The sequence below is a fragment of the Bos taurus genome, chromosome 18 (genome assembly GCF_002263795.3).
Source record: "Bos taurus isolate L1 Dominette 01449 registration number 42190680 breed Hereford chromosome 18, ARS-UCD2.0, whole genome shotgun sequence".
Lineage (NCBI taxonomy): Eukaryota > Metazoa > Chordata > Mammalia > Artiodactyla > Bovidae > Bos > Bos taurus.
Genome location: NC_037345.1, coordinates 13,959,934 through 13,978,639, shown reverse-complemented (window position 1 = coordinate 13,978,639; position 18,706 = coordinate 13,959,934). Strand labels below are relative to the sequence as shown.

General features: G+C 58.2%; 1 protein-coding gene and 1 non-coding gene across 6 annotated transcripts in view; both read left to right on the top strand.

Annotated features, from left to right (window-relative positions):
- Positions 1 to 18,706, top strand: part of PIEZO1 (piezo type mechanosensitive ion channel component 1) — a 56,107-nt gene that overhangs the window by 17,243 nt on the left and 20,158 nt on the right. For all 5 annotated transcript variants that reach the window (XM_059877396.1, XM_059877395.1, XM_059877397.1 and 2 more), the window contains exons 2-5: positions 12,292 to 12,387; positions 16,861 to 16,983; positions 17,993 to 18,050; positions 18,172 to 18,310. In XM_059877396.1, coding sequence (XP_059733379.1) covers positions 12,292 to 12,387; positions 16,861 to 16,983; positions 17,993 to 18,050; positions 18,172 to 18,310 — 416 coding nt within the window. The remainder of the gene's footprint in view (positions 1 to 12,291; positions 12,388 to 16,860; positions 16,984 to 17,992; positions 18,051 to 18,171; positions 18,311 to 18,706) is intronic.
- Positions 16,471 to 16,540, top strand: MIR2327 (microRNA mir-2327). Its single transcript, NR_031122.1, has one exon. It is a non-coding gene; the product is annotated as a microRNA mir-2327 (primary transcript).

Sequence of the window (18,706 nt, the reverse complement as noted above, 5' to 3'; positions counted from 1 at the left end):
TCCAGCTTGTGACTCACCCAGCCCAGGATTTTGCATGATGTACTCTGTGTAAAGTTAAATGAGCAGGGTGACAATATACAGCCTTGACGTACTCCTTTCCCAATTTGGAACCAGTCTGTTTTCCCGTGTCTGATTCTAATGGTTGCTTCTTGACCTGCATACAGATTTCTCAGGAGGCAGGTAAGGTGGTTTGGTATTCTCATCTCTTTAAGAATTTTCCACATTTTGTTGTGATCCACTCCTGCTTATTTAACTTATATGCAGAGTGCTGCTGCTGCTGCTAAGTCACTTCAGTCGTATCTGACTCTGTGTGACCCCATAGATGGCAGCCCACCAGGCTCCTCCCTCCATGGGATTTTCCAGGCAAGAGTACTTATATGCATAGTACATCATACAAAGTGCCAGGCTGGATGAAGCACAAGCTGGAATCAAGATTGTCGGGAGAAATATCAGTAACTTCAGATATGCAGATGACACCACCCTTATGACAGGAAGTGAAGAGGAACTAAAGAACCTCCTGATGAAAGTGAAAGAGGAGAGTGAAAAAGTTGGCTTAAAACTCAACATTTCAGAAAACCAAGATCATGGCTTCCAGTCCCATCGCTTCATGCAAATAGATGGGGAAACAATGCAAAGAGTGAGAGACTATTTTCTTGGGCTCCAAAATCACTGCAGATGGTGACTGTAGCCATGAAATTAAAAGATGCTTGCTCCTTGGAAGAAAAACTATGACAAACCGGCAAAGGTCTGTATAGTCAAAGTTATGGTTTTTCCAGTAGTCATTTATGGATGTGAGAGTTAGACCATAATGAAAGCTGAGCATTGAAGAATTGATGCATTTGAACTGTGGTGTTGGACAAGACTCTTCAAAGTCTCTTGGACTGCAAGGAGATCAAACCAGTCAATCAGTCCTGAATATTCATTGGAAGAACTGATGTTAAAACCGAAGCTCCAATACTTTGGCCACCTGATGCAAAGAACTGACTCATTATAAAAGACCCTGATGCTGGGAAAGATTGAAAACAGGAGGAGAAGGGGACTATAGAGGGATGAGACAGTTGGATGGCATCACCGACTTGATGGACATGAGTTTGAGCAAGCTCTGGGAGTTGGTGATGGACAGGGAAGCCTGAGGTGCTGCAGTCCATGGGGTCCAGAGTCAGACATGACTGAGCGACTGAACTGAACTGACATAGTCAAAGACTTCAGCATAGTCAACGAGGCAGAAGTTGACGTTTTCCTGGTACTCTCTTGCTTTTTCTATGATCCAGTGGATGTTGGCAATTTGATCTCTGGTTCCTCTGCCTTTTCTAAATCCAGCTTATGCATCTGAAAGTTCTCAGTTCACATACTGTTGAAGCCTAGCTTGAAGGATTTTGAGCATTACCTTACTGGCATGTGAAATGAGTGCATTTGTACGGTAGTCTGAACATTCTTTGGCATTGTCCTTCTTTAGGATTGAAATTAAAATTGATGTTTTCCAGTCCTGTGGCCACTGCTGAGTTTTCCAAATTTGCTGGCATATTGAGTGTAGCACTTTTAACAGCATCATGTTTTAGGATTTTAAATAGCTCAGCTGGAATTCCATTACCTCCACTAGCTTTGTTTGTAGGAATGCTTCCTAAGGCCCACTTGACTTCACACTCCCGGCTGTCTGACTCTAGGTGAGTGACCACACCATTGTGGTTATCCGGGTCATTAAGACCTTTTTTGTACAATTCTTCTGTGTATTCTTGCCACCCCTTCTTAATCTCTTCTGCTTCTGTTAGCTCCTTACTATTTCTGTCCTTTACTGTGCCCATCTTTGCATGAAATGTTCCTTTGGTATCTCCAGTTTTCTTGAAGAGATCTCTAGTCTTTCCCATTCTATTGTTTTCCTCTGTTTCTTTGCATTGTTCACTTAAGAAGGCTTTCTTATCTCTTCTTGCTATTCTTTGGAATTCTGCATTCAGTTGGGTATATCTTTCCTTTTCTCCTTTGCCTTTCACTTCTCTTCTTTTCTCAGCCATTTGTAAGGCCTCCTCAGACAACCATTTTGCCTTCTTCATTTCTTTTTCTTTGGGATGGTTTTGGTCACTGCCTCCTTTACAGTGTTACCAACCTCCATCCATAGTTCTTCAGGCACCATATCAGATCTAATCCCTTGAATCTATTCATCACTTCCACTGTATAATCATAAGGAATTTGATTTAGGTCAAACCTGAATGGCCTAGTGGTTTTCCCTGCTTTCTTCAGTGTAAGGCTGAATTTTGCAATAAGGAGCTCATGATATGAGTCAGCTCCAGGTCTTATTTTGTCCAACTGTATAAGAGCTTTTCCATCTTTGACTGCAAAGAATATAATCAATTTGATTCCAGTATTGACCGTCTGGTGATTTCCATGTGTAGAGTTGTCTCTTGTGTTGTTGGAAGACGGTGTTTAATTATGTATATGTATAGCTGATTCACGTGGTTGTACAGTAGAAACCAATATGTCATACAGCAGCTTTATCCCAATTTAAAATATAAACTGATTGAAAATAAATAAATGCCCAGGCAAGGACACTGTTCTCCCCCAGGTCCCACCTCATGGGGAGGGCAGAGCTCTGAAGGCACTTGCAGACCTTCTCTTGCTGGCCAGCCTGCCTCCCTCAGCCAGTGAGCCCGCCCCCACCTGCCAGCCGAGGCGGCTGGGTGGCATTCCTCACTAGATGCCAGGAAGGGCCCTGGAGAGTGGGGGGACCGTGACCAGGCTCTGGGGCTGTTTGCACTAGCCAGACCGGAGAGGCTGAGGGACTGGGGTGCTGAATCACAGGGCGGGCGCTCTGAGTCAGCACCTCAGCCTTCAGAGGCCTCAGCCCCGGCTGCTGAGGCCAGCCTCACAGTGGACATCACCTCCACTTGCGGGAGATGAAGGACTCAGGGAGGCAGCTTGTTCTCCTGGGGGCACTTGGGGGTCACTGTTTGCCAAGATGCCGCAGGTCAGGCTAGGCTGTAGCAGGGGGTCCCACAAGTAACTGTTTTGTTGGGAGAACCACGCACCTGCTTCTTTCCATGTCTGGGTAACCTTCTGTCTGCAGGCAAGTCCCGCAGGGCTGTGTCACAACATGCAGGGCTGGGCAAGCTGGGCCTCGCTGCCAGATCCACAGGGGATGCGATGGGGTGGCCTGGGAACCCACTGGGAGGACCACGGCTCTGTAGGACGGGTTCTGCCACATCTGGTCACAGTGAAGAACTTTGGGGAGGATCTGGGCCGCTGGCTGGAGAGCCCTGTCTGTGCAGGAGGCCCGGGTCCAGGGCCTGCCCACCCCGGAGGGGAGGCTCTGTCCAGACTCGTGTGAGCAGCACCTCCCGTGGCTTCACGTCTCCTCCCCGTTCTCCCCGCATTCTCCATGACCTTGTGACCTGTTCACATTGCTCGGGGATGGGAGGCCCTGGCTGAGGCTGTGGGAGGCATGCTGGTGGCTGAGGCTACCTCAGGCCCCAGGGCTGACATGCCTCAGTGCTGGCTCAGGAGGGTCCCCTATATGGCACTGCCCTTCCTCACCCCGCTCCTGACACTGTGGACAGGGCATCTCAAGGGGACCCCATGCTGGGGCCACCCCCGTAGGAACCCCATCATATCAATTGGCTTGAGGTTTGGGGTGGGGTGGGAGTGCCCGGGTCGTGAGCATCCTTGTTTACGCAGAGCTGAGCACCTGGGCTGCTGTCTGTCACCACGGCCGCTTCTGTCTGCATCCGCCAGGCAGGCACCTTGTTGCGGGGGGCACATGGGCACTCTGGTTGTTGGGGGCTGCCTGTCCATCCCCTGTGAGCTGATACACGGGGTTTGGGGGGCTCCTGGGGGCATGGAACGACAGACTGGTTCCAAATAGGAAAAGGAGTTCGTCAAGGCTGTATATTGTCACCCTGTTTATTTAACTTATATGCAGAGTACATCATGAGAAATGCTGGACTGGAAGAAACACAAGCTGGAATCAAGATTGCCAGGAGAAATATCAATAACCTCAGATATGCAGATGACACCACCCTTATGGCAGAAAGTGAAGAGGAACTCAAAAGCCTCTTGATGAAAGTGAAAGTGGATAGTGAAAAAGTTGGCTTAAAGCTCAACATTCAGAAAACGAAGATCATGGCATCTGGTCCCACCACTTCATGGGATATAGATGGGGAAACAGTGGAAACAGTGTCAGACTTTATTTTTCTGGGCTCCAAAATCACTACAGATGGTGACTGCAGCCATGAAATTAAAAGACGCTTACTCCTTGGAAGAAAAGTTATGACCAACCTAGATAGCATATTCAGAAGCAGAGACATTACCTTGCCAACAAAGGTTCGTCTAGTCAAGGCTATGGTTTTTCCTGTGGTCATGTATGGATGTGAGAGTTGGACTGTGAAGAAGGCTGAGCGCCGAAGAATTGATGCTTTTGAACTGTGGTGTTGGAGAAGACTCTTGAGAGTCCCTTGGACTGCAAGGAGATCCAACCAGTCCATTCTGAAGGAGATCAGCTCTGGGATTTCTGAAGCTGAAACTCCAGTACTTTGGCCACCTCATGTGAAGAGTTGACTCATTGGAAAAGACCCTGATGCTGGGAGGGATTGGGGGTGGGAGGAGAAGGGGACAACAGAGGATGAGATGGCTGGATGGCATCACCGACTCGATGGACGTGAGTCTGAGTGAACTCTGGGAGTTGGTGATGGACAGGGAGGCCTGGCGTGCTGCGATTCATGGGGTCGCAAAGAGTCGAACACGACTGAGCGACTGATCTGATCTGATCTGATCTGGGGGGCTGGGGACAGGGTCTGGGGGAGAGCAGGTGGGACCTGCCGAGTGAGGCTGGTGCCTGGAGGAGGTGGTCAGAACTTGGTCACCGGAAAAGCAGCGGGCTGTGGGAGGCCCTGAGGTCTAAATGTGGACCCTGCCGGGCCTCAGCTTCTGCTCCTGACTAATGGCCAGCAGGAGCCCCTTGCTGGCACAGAGCCTGGAGTTGGGGGTGGCGGTGTGCAACGGTGTGCAGTGGGGTGTACTCCCCTCAGTCTGGGGGTGCAGCTCAGCTGGAAGCCCCTTTCCTTGAGGCTGGAGAGGGTCCTGCCTGTCCCTGGGGAGTCCAGGAGGGCAGGAGCCATGCCCAGAGCCGACCCGCGTGGAGAGGCCGGTGGACCCTGTCTGCCCTTGTGGAGGGTGGGTTCCTCTTGCTGGGTGCTGGCCTTGGGGACGTGGCTGACTGTCACCTGCTCACTGTGGCCCTCCGTGAAGCCCCAGCAGTGACCCATGTGTCTGCCAGGCCCTGGGCTCCAGGTGCTGGGGAGGGCCGCATGGTCAAGCCGCATCCGGGCAGGGGTGGGAGGGGCGTGTCTGTCCTCCCTTAGTCCCACCTGCAGAGACTGAGATAAGTGCTGTCTCCTCCTGCCCCGGGGAGGCTGGGGGCCCGGCAGGGGTTCTCTGTCCCTCCCTGTGGAATGTGGTTCCCACCCCAGGCTTGGAATCCAGCCTCTCCATTGTGGAGGGCTAGCTGGGGTGGGAGCCCTGACCCTTTCGGACCACAGCGAATACCTGAAGCTCCAGACACAGGCCTGGGGGGCAGCTATTTTTCGGGACAGCAGTGCGGCCCTGGTCTGGGGAGACCGGCTCATTCCCAGCAGTGCTTGAGGGTCTTCAGGGAAGGCTGAGCTCTGGGGGAAGGGGTCTGAGCAGCCTTGGGGGGGACAGGTGCCAAAGTTCCCCTCCCCTACGTCTCCCTGGCAGAGCATGGGCTGCGGGCGGCTCTCCTTTGAATTAGGAGGCCTGTGAACAGCCCCGAAGCCCATGCCTGACCCCAGGAGCAGCTCTCTCAGCACCCCTGGCCCCCGCCGTGTCCCCTGGCCTGGGCCGCGCTGTTTGGAACTTTGATCACCATGCTTCCTGGAGCCCGTGCTGTGGGGAAGGGGCGGCCACCTGTGTGCACTCAGGCAAGTTGTGGAACCTGGTTTCCTGGACACCGAGCTCATTAAACCTGGACGCGGTGGTGGTTAAACCCTCCGCCCGCCCTGGGCGCCCAGGCTGCTGGCAGGGCTCCAAGTAGGTAGCCGTGTCCCTTGGCCTCTCCTGTCCCCTGACTCCGTCCTGCACCCCTACGAGCCTGCGGCCGTGTCTGTGGCCTCCTTTCGCCTGTGGCCTCAGCTTCTACTGTGGAGGGAAGGGGACTCCTGTGAAGGTCACTGAGGCTCCAGGGCATTGTGGGCCCATCCTCCTTGGTCCCTGAGCTGGAGGAGGCTACCCTGCACTGCCCTCGTCCCTCCTGCCGTGCAGTGTACCCCCGCCACCCCAAGGGTGGCCATGGAGGGAGCCTCTGGACGCCTGTGTGCGACCCTCAGCTGGGTGGGCTCCAGTGGAGGTGGTACCCCAGTGGGACGGGGTCTCAGGCGGGCACGAGCTGGATGGAGCACGGGGTAGGCAGCAGGCAGTGGAGGAAGTGCAGCTGAAGAGCTAGGTGTCTTGGCCGCAGGCAGGTCTGGGCAGCAGGGCCTTCACTCCCCTCTCCCCCAGCCACCTGCACGCCCTCTGAGGGGCCCTGAGGTGCCACCCGCACTGCCTGTGCTGGCCCCGGGCTCCTGTCCCCTGAGGTAGGAGGCACTGGGGGGCCCTCAGCCCATCTCCTTGCCCTCTTCTTCAGAAAGTCGGGTCTGATCTGAGTCTTGGTTTTCTCTGGGTCGGGGCCTGGTTGGTGTGGGTGGGAGTGGTGGCAGGTGCAGCAACCGAGTGCTGTGGGCGCTGCCATGCGCGCTCCGAGGCCGTGTGGCCCCACAGATGGCAGGGGATGGCTGGTCCCACTGTGTCTGTCTCCCCTCTTCTGTCTTCCTCTTCCTCCCTCGCCCCACCCACCGGCCCCTGGCCGAAGTGAGCAGGGAAGTGTTTATGGGTTTCTCCTCCAGGCCAAATAAGGCAGGGTGAACAAGCTGGCGGGAGATGCAGCAGGCTGGGGGAGGGCAGGCTCGGACGGGACCCCCGCCCTGGCTGCTGCTGTGGCCTGGCAGCGGGCCCCTGGGGACTCGGAGCCTCTGGGCCCCGCCCGGCTCTGCCCGGAAGAGCTGGCACAGAGGTGGCCCAAGGGTGCCTGTTGTCGGGTCAGGAGACCCCGGGCCTAGTCCTGCCACCGCCTGGGGACTCCAGTGACGCACATCCTCCCCAGCCTCCCGCCACGTCTGTGACCGGGAAGCCTGGGCCTGGGGACCCACGGCTCTGTGGTGTGTCCTGCAGTCTCACCCTCTTTGTCACACTGCCAACAAGCCCAGTAACACACCCCCAAGGAGGAAACTCCTGGGCAAGCAAGGTCCCTCCTGTGCAGGTAAACACTGGCTCCGCTGGCATGGCTCTTCTGGGCAATTGTGATGTTTACACGTGCGTGTGTCTGTTCTCACTTAAGTTTTACACAAGGAGTGGTGGTGGGCGTGGCTGCCAGCTGCGGCCTCCATCCTGCATGATACCTTGGGGATTGGCTAGTTCTCTCTGCTGCCCGTCTGGCGCTGTCCCCATGGCAGCAGCCCCTCAGGGTGGTTATGAGCCCTCCAACCCCACCCAGCGGCTGGGGAGACAGCGGCCTGGAGCGGCCTGTCTCCTGCAGGACTGGGTCTCCTCCAGTCATTTCTCAAGGAAGAATTTCGTGGTCTGGGGTCCAGGTTCTGGACTCCTGAGCCGCCTCACACCAGAAGTGATCCCCAAGCGGAGGCCCACAGCTCTTCTCCCCTTGACCTCGAGCAGGACCAGTGGGGAGAGTAGGAAGGGCCAGGGAGCTGCAGCTGCCCCGGACTCTGGGCCCCACGCCCATGCATCCTCCTCCCTGTTTCTCCGGGTGCCATGGTGCTGGCCGCCCTGGAAGGGGCCTGGTGTCCCTAGCCTGGTGGAGGGTGTGGCAGCTCTTCCCGGGGCCTGGTTTCCCACGTCGGGCCCCTGTCCGCAGCTGACCCCACAGGTCTGCCAGTCCTGGTCCAGCCCTCCTGCCCCATCTGTCCACTGCCGGCTGTTCTCCAGAGCTGGTTCAGCAGGTCCTAATGCCTGGCCTGGAAGTGACCCTCACCCACCCGCTTCTACACCCTGGGCCACCTAGACCCACACCACTTCCCCGGCGGGAACGTTAGCCCCTGTTACTGGGACTCTCTTTGTCTCCCTATCTACGAAGAGGAGGTGCCAGGACAGTCATGGTGGTGGCCGCTGTGCGTCCCCCACTCCTGACCTCTGCGCTCTCCCGGAGTCTCTCCCAGTTCCTCCGTCCTTCCAGCTTGGATGCTGATGCAGGTCTGACATGACCTCTGAGCCTCCTCCTGCCATCCCTGCTGACCCTGGGGTCACCCACCTGTGCCACCCTGTGTGTGGGTCCCACCAGCCAGGTGGTATGGTGCTCAGGCCTCCCTGCAAATGGGCTGAAAGACCCCTCAGAGGGTAACGATGAGGACCCCGAGGGCACGGGCAGAGCTGCAGCCCCCACCCACCTCACAGGCAGGGAAATCAGGGCTGGGCGTGGGAGCAGAGGATGGGGCCTCACTGTCCACATGTCTCCCATCTGGTGGGGTGGCACACGCAAGCCAGACTCGGGGTTGTGTCATGGCACCACGTGCAGGCCTGGGGTCTCTAGAGTCCAGCCCCCAGCAAGGGACCCCGTCTCCCTGCAGGCCAGGCGGTGGGGTCCAGCTCTGCACGCAGTGTCCGGGTGTCTGTACCCTCCATGCCGCCTCCCTTCCTGGCCAGGCACCAGCGAGACCAGGACTCCGTCTCTCCCCGCAGGCCTCACTTGCCTCACCTGCAGGACAGGGGCAGGGAGGCTCTGAAGGGTTAAGCATTCGGGGAGGGGTTGCAGGGCCTTTCCTGCCAGCAGAGCCCTGCAGGCACAGCCCTCCCCCACCCCATTGTTCCTGCTCAGGAAAAGGCATATCTCCCCCATGAGGTCACCAGCCACCGGCAGCTCTCTTGGGGAGGTGGGAGCTGCCTGGGCAGAGCAGCCTGTCCCCCTGTCTCAGAATGTCCCCACTGCCTCCCCAGCTGAGCATCTTCCTTCTCTGTGGGAGCTGGGGCCGACCCAAACCTCCTGAGTCTTAGTTGGCCTTCAAGACCAAAAGCTGTGCCTCCTCCTCCAGGCAGCCTGCTCAGATGCCCTGAGTCTCCTGGTCCTGCAGAGTCACAGTGAGTCCATGTCCTTGGCATTTAGACCAGTGACTCCAAGGGCAGGTATGCAGCCAGGAGTCTACACCAAAGTCCCGGTCTCCCATCCGAACCCCTTGCCCCCAGGCACCTGATTCTAGCCACCCTGGCTTCCCCCAAGAGGCCAGTTTGCCTCTAGTCTCTGTGTCCAGGCCGGCCCCTGTCACTCTTGCTCTGCTAGCCTCTCGCCCCAGGCCCTGATAACAGGAAGGGAAGGTGGTCTGGGAATGTGACCTCAGCCTCTCTCATCCTGGCCCAGGGCTGCCCTGCTGGGGCTGGAGGCCAGTGGGCCCACAACCCCTGGGCTACGTTCCCAGCTCACGTCCCCTGGGTCAAGTCCAGGGCTTGTCCGGGCACCAACTGCCTGTGGTGCCAGTTTCCTGGTCGGGGGGCCATCTCTCAGCCTGTCTCTGTGGGGCCAGCAGCTGGGCTGCACTCCTGGACACCCCAGGGTCTCTGTTTCCTCATCTGTGTTGGCAGTGCATGCATGCATGTGAAGTCACTTCAGTTGTGTCTGATTCTTTGCGACCCTATGAACTGGCCAGGTACCTCTGTCCATGGGATTCTCCAGGCAAGAATACTGGAGTGGGTTGCCGTGCCCTCCTCCAGGGGATCTTTCTGATCAGGGTGGAAGCTGCATCTCTTACATCTCCTGCATTGGCAGGAGGGTTCTTCACCACTAGCACCACCTGGGACACTCTCTCTAGCTCTCTGCCGTATCCTCATGGGGACAGGACTCCCGTTGGGCCGACAGCTCTGCGTCTAATGAATGAATGACTGAGGGGTCCTTGTTCCCCCCTTCCAGGGCAGGCCCTATGTGGACTCTGGTGCCTGGCAACCATCTCGGTAGGGCAGTGCCCGGCAGCACCCACATGGGGTGACTGTGTCTGTCCTGTCTTCCCACGCCCTCCCTTCTGACCCTTCATCTCTGATTTCCTGCTTTTGGCAGAAGGAGCTTCTAGAGTCTTTTCCTAGAGGCCCAGCTCCGCATGCCTTGTGGCCCCACTAGTGGCAGAGGAGGGGGCTTGGGTGGCCCCTGCCCTTCCGGTTCTGGTCTGAGATCCTTCACTGATTTCTGGGACCATTTATTCTTTTATTTTGGTAAAATACACGTAAAATGAAGTTCACCATCCTAACCATTTAACTGATTTAGTTACTTGACCGCACCATGCAGCATGCAGAGTCTTAGTTCCCCAAGCAGGGATGGAACCCTTGTGCCCTGGGAGTGTGGAGTCTTGACCAGTGGACCACCAGAGAAGTCCCCTCCTTAACCATTTTCAAGTGGATGGTTCGGTGACATTAATTACATTCTCAGCATCGTGCAGCCGGCACCATCACCTCCAGAACCTTGCGTCTTCCAGGCTGCAGCCCTCATCATGAAACTCTGACTCCGCCTCTCTCCACACCATCCCTCCAGCTCAGGGTTGGTGTCAGAGCCAGGAGCTCCCCAGGGCTGCACTGAGCTAGCCTCCCTATCACGGGCCTGTGCACACTGTCAAAGGGGCTCAAGTGCTTGTCCAGCGCTGTTGTCCCTGGCGGATCAGAACAGGAACACCTCAGTACAGAGACCAGCAGGATGCACCCTTAGGAGGAAATTTACCTGGTCAGATGGGTGGACATCACCTGGCTGGTGCTGTGGGTGCAGGGGGCAGAGCCCAGAGGGTAAAAGTGCGGCCCTGGAGAACAGAACAGAACGTTAGAAGCCTTTGCCATAAATGCTCTTCCCTGGTCTTCTCGGGCCAAATCAGATTGATTTTTTGTTTGTTTTTTATGCAACTGTGTAAGTGTGAGCAGTTTTAGGCTTTGACTGAGCCGGTCGCTATGGCTAGTATACCTCATGGAAGGAGGCAGCTTCATGTCAGGGTGCTCCGTGGAGCAGGAGAGCATGGTGGTGTCCAGAAAGGAAGACTGCTGATCAGAGTTCAGGGTCGCAGCTCTTCCCATATGGTTCTCCAGGTTACCTTGATGCTGGGGTGGTTGGAGGACTTGGGGACTGAACACCCAATCTGGCCCTGCTGACTGCTCTGGGGAGATGGTGTGGCCAGGTTCAGGTCAGCTTGTCTTGGCCCAGGACGTCCAGAGGGCTGTTAAGCGGAGGTCCAGCTATTGCTGGGTTCACGGTCCCCACCTGGGAGCCTGAGGGGTGAGAGTGGAAGTGGGATAGCACCCCTGGGAGGCCAGTCTGAGGTGGGGGGTTACCCTTGTGCCACTCTGCTCAGTCACGATGACAGGGCCAAGACGCTGGACTGTCTAGGGGTGAGATTGGGTCTGTGGTGGGTACTGGCACCCGCATCTGTCCACTCTGTCCTGGGCTGGTTGGGGGGTGGGTGGGCAGGGCCAGGTCACTGGGGCCACTTGCTGGCCGTGGATTGAGGAGTGGAATGGGCAGAGGTGGCTCCAGGCCAGGGGCCGCTTTCAGGGATACCAGTACCCTCTGGGCTGGTAGCCTGGCTTTCCTGGCCCAGCTCCCTCTCAGGCCCCTGGGAAAGGCTGAGAGGGCTGGTTTCTGGGTGATGAGCCCCGAGCTGGGACACTTGGCATTTCCCCAGCCTCCCCAGTCCCAGCATCCGCTGCACTCTGTCAGGATGGCGCTGGGGAGGCTTCCGGGAGTGAGTTGTGGATGCACGCATGGCTTGAAGGGGTCATGCCGTGGTTCCCCTGGGAGACGTGATGGGGGACATGGCCACGGCCCCAGTGGGTGCACCAGGGTGTCCAGGAAGTGGAGGTCGGGCAGGAGGGAGGAGATTTAGAGAGCTAGACCCCAAAGTCAGCCATGCTGTATGTTGCCTGGGGACGTAAAGTCTTACAAAGGAGAGAAAACAAGCGGGGAGGTTGTCATGACCTCCGTGTTGGCCCTGGGGGCAGGGGGCAGCTCTGCAGAGCGAGTCCTGCTACATGTGCAGCATGAGGGCCCCCTGCTCAGTGTAAACAGAGCCTGTCGTAGGTCAGACACAGGGCTCCCGGGGCAGGTGACTCGTCCTGTACCCAGTGTGGTCTCTCACATGTGGAGGGAGGTGGGCAGCCTCCTGGGGTGACAAGCACCGCACCTGTGGCAGGGAGGCTCAGGGCAGCGGCTGGGGTGTGGGGCTGGCTGTCCTCCCTTGCCGAGCAGCCCTGATGACTGTCCCGTCTCCTCCGCAGCCTGCCTGTTCCGGGTCAACGCGCTCTCCCTGGTCTACCTGCTGTTCCTGCTGCTGCTGCCCTGGTTCCCGGGCCCCTCCCGGCACAGCATCCGAGGTAAGGGTGGGTGGGGCTCGGTGGGGGTGGGGGTGTGGATTCAGGGGTCTCAGAGCTCTTTCTCCAGATGCCCGGGGCAGGGGAGAGTTGGGCCATGGCTGAACCAGGCAGGGGTTATGTTCTCTGTGGTTGAAGAGCCACTGGTGAAGGATGAGTGGTCCTAGGTTCGTTTTTCATGGTGGACCCTTGGCTGTTTCAGATCTCTGTTGTGACCTCATATTGCAGGGCCGATGCCGTGTTCCTCCGGCCATGGGCTGGGCCACCTTCCTGCCAGGTCCCTCCCCTGACTCCTACCCGGTCCCAGCACTGACCTTGCAGCCCATCTGCCCTGAGCGGCTCTGGCCAACCCTTAAGTCCAGCCACCTCACCAGCGCCCCTGCCCCACTGTGGACTCAGGCTCCATCCATGTGTGCTCGGTGCTCTGTGGGGCAGTGCTTTCCTCTGACCACCTTGTTGTCAGGGTAACTGGGTGCCCGGCAGTCCCCACCTAGTTCTGAGCTCCTGGAGGGTGGCCTCTGAGTCCACCAGGCGGACAAGATGTGTGGGAAAGCCTGTCAGGGTGCCTTTGCCCCCAGGGCAGTCTGCACAGTGAGGCCCAGAGAACCGGCTTATCTGAGAGGGGCTGAGAGTGGAGAGGATCCCAGAGTAGGAGGGCGCCCTGCCCCCTGTCCTGTGGAGCACAGACAGGTCCCTGTGAAGGGGAACGCAGACCTGCAGGCTGACAGCACGAGGCGCGTGGTTGAGGAGCCCCTTCAGGCCGGAGTCCCACCAGCCACTCTCGGGGTGCTTCCGGGTCAGTTTTTGTCCTGGCTTTTCAGTAAGGACAGGTGCTGTGGATGGCTCTGTGCCCCATGGGCAGGGAGGCCCTTAGGTTTCCCAGGGTGAAGAGAGATGCCCAGGCTTAAAAGAGGGTTCCCAGGGAGCACATTGTCAGTGGTGTGACCCCCATCCCATTCCGGACAGAGGTCATGGAAGAATAGCCTGGCAGGGATCACCAAGACTGCCGCAGGGAGCCAGGCCCACACCTGCTGCCCCTGGGAGGTGCTGGCGGCAGGCTGGCCGCCCAGGGCCTCAGGTGTGTCCTGTGGCTGCAGAGACCACCTCACACCCAGCAGCCACCTGCAGGTCCCTGCTCACAGTCTGGGGGTCAGAGTCCAGCATGGGCTTCTTGGAGTGAAAACCCAGGTGTCACCGGGCTGGTCCCTCCTGGGGGGATCTGGGGAGAATCTGGTTCCCGTTTCCAGCTCCTCAGCTCGGCGCTCCTTCCCCATCATCCAGGTTGGCAATGGCCAGTTGAACATCACCCCCCATCACTCTGATTGGGCCCTCCTGCCCTGTCTCCATGGTTGGGACCCTGGAGTGAGACTGGGCCTGCCCTGGGTGGGGGTGGTCAGGAGCAGCCCTTGTTTAAGGTTAGCTGCTTGGCACTCCTGGTTCCCCTTTGTTGCATCAGGGAATGTTCACAGGGTCCCAGGATTGGGGCATGGGTCCTCCTGGAGGGGTGTCAACCTGCTTCCCACAGGGTCACAGGTCCCCCTCCCCGGCCTGTGGTGTCTGGTCAGACTCTCTGCTCCCATGGGCACTGGTATGGGGGGGCCCTGACCTTGGAGTGCAGGGAGAATTCAGGGAGGGGTCCCACACAGGTGTAGGGCTGGGAGCCACGGGGATCTCCAGGCCACAACCCTGTACAGCTGGCTGTCCCAGCCCTTCCCCAATCCGCAGCTCGGGCCAACCTGGGGAGACTGCGGGCAGTCCAGGCCCTCCCCTCCTCTCCGTGGACCCCGTTCCCAGGGTCTCAGCTCTCAGCTGTTTGTTCCATTGTATTTCATGCCCTGCAGTGATGGGGAACACTTTCTTCTAATTGGCGCTGGGAGAAGCACAGGCTCTCAGCCAGGGCAGGAGTCCAGGGTGGGGAAGGGTCAGGGCACTGGGAAGACTCGCCTGCCTGACCTCCCTCTGTCCATCTGTCTGGCCTCAGAGGCCCTCAGGGTCAGAGAGCCTGCTGGGTTTTTCCGGGTGGGAGAGAGGAAAATGTGAGGCCCATCCATGCCTGAGTGCCTGGCCACAGGGTCACAGTCGTGTTGCAGCTGGGCCTTGGCGCCAGCTCTGGGTGGAAGGTCTGAGGCTGCCCGGGTCCCCTGTGGGTGCTGATTCCTGGCTCTATTCTCACGTGGGTGTCAGCTTGACCCCAGCTCCCTGTGCTGGCCAGAGACATGTCCATTTCAGTGCATCCTCAGGAACCTTCCAGCATTTCCTCGGTCATTTTGCTGGCACTGTGGGCCATGTGCCCCAGCAGAGCACAGCTGCAGCAGAAGTTTCAGGGAAACCTGAGGGTCAGCTCCTGTGACCTGATTAACAGGGACTTGAGGGGCCAGGCCCTGCAACTGCTGTCCGGAGAGGGTGACTTCCCTGGAGCCCTGGGCTCTGCTCGGACTTGGGGGCCGTGGACGGGAGGGTCTGGAGGGCAGACCTCGTTCACGTCACAGAACGGCGCCCCAGGAGAACCCAGTGCTCTTTGGAAGAGGGGATGAGAGGCTCTGTTGTCCTCCCGAGACCTGTGCCCTCCTGCCTTTGGGCGGACAATGTGCCAGGCGTGGCATAGCAGATTCCCAGGGCCTCGAGCTCAGGCTCTGACCTTCTCTGGCCCTGTCCCTCCATGCCCCCCACCTCTGGACCATCCTCCCTGTGATAGGGCCTCGGATGAGTAGGGGACTCCCCTTCCCTTAGCACCCTTCACCCAGTTCATGTTGGGAGGGTGAGGTCGACCAGCAGCTCACCATGGTACCAGAGCTGGGCCCAGGTGGGCACCACACTCACAGGGGTCCCAGGCTGCCCCAGAACAGGGTCATGGGAGTGGGGCTGTCCTGGAGTGTTTGAGTACTGAGCGGTCAGATCAGGGAGGTTTGGGGCTTGAGCCCCAGTGCCCACTCTGGTCAAATGCTCTCTGCACCCCCACAAGCTCCCTCTCCTCCACGCCTGAAGCCCCAGCCTCCCAGCCCCATTTCCTGCTTCTCCAGAGATTCTGGCCTGAGCGGCATCCTGGATCCTTCAGAAGGAAACACTTCTGTGTGACCCCTCCCCTGCACGACAGAGGTGGGGGTCGCCTGCCCACCAAGGCAGGGCGCCATCCTTCCACCACGCTCCTTGTGCCCTGCAGGCCTCACAAGACCAAACGAGTGACCCCAGATCTAGGGGAGAGGCAGGCAGGGCTTCCAGCAACTGCAGTGGGTGGCCCAGGACCCACACACACCGCCCCACCCTCTCAGGATCCCCACACCAGCCTGACTGCCCTCCACCCTCTGAAGTTAGAGCTGCCTCCCGGCCTCACCCAACTCTGCTGTCAGCCATCCTGCTACCCTCTCATCCTCCATCCATCATTCCATTTATCCACCCATCCTCCCACCCACCCATTCACTTATATATCCATCCTCCACCTGTTGATCCATCCTTCCATCCATTCACCCACTGCTCTATCCATCCATCCATCCATCCCCATCCATTAACCTCTCTGTCCTCCTATCTATCCATCCCATCTTTCCCACTATCCTTCTTCCCATTCATCCATCTCTCCATCCTTCCATCAATTCCTCATTTACCCATCCATCCATCTTCTCATACATCCAATCCATTCATATGTCCATAATCACAGCTGCCCATCCATTTATCCAACTTCCCATCCTCTGTCTTCTCATCGACCTTCTGCCATCCATCCCTTCTCTAATCTATTCATTCATCCATCTATCATCTCCCATCCATTCCCATGGTACATCCTCTCATCCATCCAGTGTATCCTCTTCTCCATCCAGCCATCATCCATCCCTCCGTCTGTCCCTCCATCTGTCCCCCATCCATCATGTGAATTCCTGGGGTACAGTCACCTCTGGAAATCTGAGGCTTTGTTCTGTGGGCAGGTTTGATAAGTCATGTGGTTGAGTGTCAGACAGGGTCTTCCCTGCATGGTGCATGTTTTCAGCCCACATTGGGGGTGAGGCAGTACCATGCTGCCAGGGTCAAGTAGCAACACAGATGTTTGCTGGATACGTGACCAGACCTGAAGGTGGCCTCCGGCCTGAGGGGACCTTTCCTCCTGGTGCTGGCTCTGCCCCCCATGTCCCATGCCCCAAGTAGGGGGCGAGACTCAAGCACTGGCAGGCTGGGTGTGCTGTGCTCCACTGATTCCTTGTTGTATAACTGTGGGCAAGTGACTTCACCTCTCTGTGCCCATTTCTTTGTAAAGTGAGGTCACAATAGCTCAGGACCATGGGGCGGCTGTGAGTGATCAGTGGGATGGTGTAGGAGGGGTGTGCTGCCTGAGTTCTCTGCTGACAGACCCTGGGTCCATGCTAGGCTGGTGGACACAGCCTGGCTCAGGGCTGACAGCCAGGGCTAACTGGCCTTCACTGGTCTCCGCCTCCCTGTACTCCCACAGGCTCAGCTGCATGCTGGCCTTACCCCTGCCCACTCTGCCTGCAGGTCACACTGGTCGCCTCCTCCGAGCCCTGCTGGGCTTCAGCCTCCTCTTCTTGGCAGCCCACATCACCTTCCAGATATGCCTGCATACTGTGCCCCGCCTGGACCAGCTTCTGGAGCCAAACTGTGAGTCACCAGGGGGCCTGGGGGGATGCTTGAGGGCAGCAGGCCTGGGGGAGAGCCAATGGTCTCCCTGAGCTACCAGAGGGCCTGGGCAGGGTTGGGGAGCCTCACACTCTTCAGCAAGGTCAGCCAGCCTCAGGGGCCACCCTGCCTCACCCAGGCTTTGTCTACCTCTGAGTGTCTATCCACTATTTATATCCAGTGCAAATGGGCCCAGGTTAACTGCCCCAGTAACAGGTGGCCATGGGGCTGGGCTGAACATCAGCAACACCAAACTGAGCCTGGCGTCTGGCTCACTGGACAGCCCTGGTCTTCTCAGGCCCCACCTGCTCACATCTTCCTCCTGAGCCTTTGGAGGCATAGAGACTAGGCTGGGGGGACAGGGATGCCAGCAGACCAGGTGAGCTGCCCGCCCACCATCCTGCACCCTTTCAACCTGTGGACAGAATCTCCAGCTGGCACCCAGCCCTCCCACCTCCACTGACTCCAGCACCCCAGTGTGCAGATGACGGAGCCCTGGGGTCCCATCCCCACTGCTCGGAGGAGGGGTTTCCCACCTCCATGTCCCGCCTGGATTGTGGAGGGCAGGATGTCCCACCTGGCTTCCCATTTTCATTCTGTGAAGATCGTGTGTCTCCTGCAGCTTAGACACTGGAAGTCAGGTGCCTTGAGGGCTCTCTGGTCCTGGTGGCTCTGAGACCAGGTTTCCCATGTGTGCCCCCTCCGGCTCCTAAGGAGCAGTCAGCCTTGGCCAACAGACCTGAGAGCCCTGCCACGGCCACACAGCGCCCAGCTGGGCTGTGAGCCCCATTCCACTAGGCAGAACTAATATGCCTCTGACCTACCAGACTTTCCCTGGCTGGGCCTGTTTCCCCACCAGCATAAGCAGCATTCTTGAGCATCCCTGGAAACCTGGGGGCCTGTGGCTTAAGGGCTTCTGAGGGCCTCTTGGCAACGAGAGGGTTTCTTGGCGCCCACCTGCCTGACCTGGTTCCCCCGCCTCTCTCTGCAGGCAGCACCGGGGACGCCATCACCTGGGATGCCATCTCCCAGCTCATTGGGGTCACGAGGTGAGAGTCCTCAGTCTCCCTCAGGGTTTCCTGGGCCTGAGGTGGGGGCCTCCAGCTCCGGGGTGCCCCCACTGGCCCCAGCCCCACTAAGCCCACCATGGGCTCTCCCTGCCCTCTACAGGCTGGACCTGAAGGACATTCCCAATGCCATCCGCCTGGTGGCCCCTGACCTGGGCATCCTAGTAGTCTCCTCCCTGTGCCTTGGGGTCTGCAGGCGCCTCACGAGGACAGCCCGGCGCAGCCAGCACGTCCAGGAGCCGGTGAGGGCTATGGGGCACCCCAGGTCCCAGCCGTTTGAGGACTGTTGTACGTCCTCTTTCTTTCTTTCTTTTCTTTTCTTAAACAAACGTGGACATTTTAGTTGTAAAAGCCTATATGTGCCCACCGTGGAGAGACGTGACAGCAGCGGAGAGGTCAAGTGTGTGTCCCGCGGGGCACTGGCATCGCAGCGCACGGTCCCAGAACGTGCGGGGGCTGCAGGCAGCATCTGCCCCAAGAGCTGCTCCTGAGGAGGGTCTTCAGGGATGCAGGCCACAGGGAATCAGTGGTGCTGGGAGGCCGTGTGTGTGGCCGTCAAGGAGCACCTGGGGACTGACGGATGGACAGACAGACGGATGTTTGAGGATCACCACCCACAGCAAGGGCATCGATGGGCT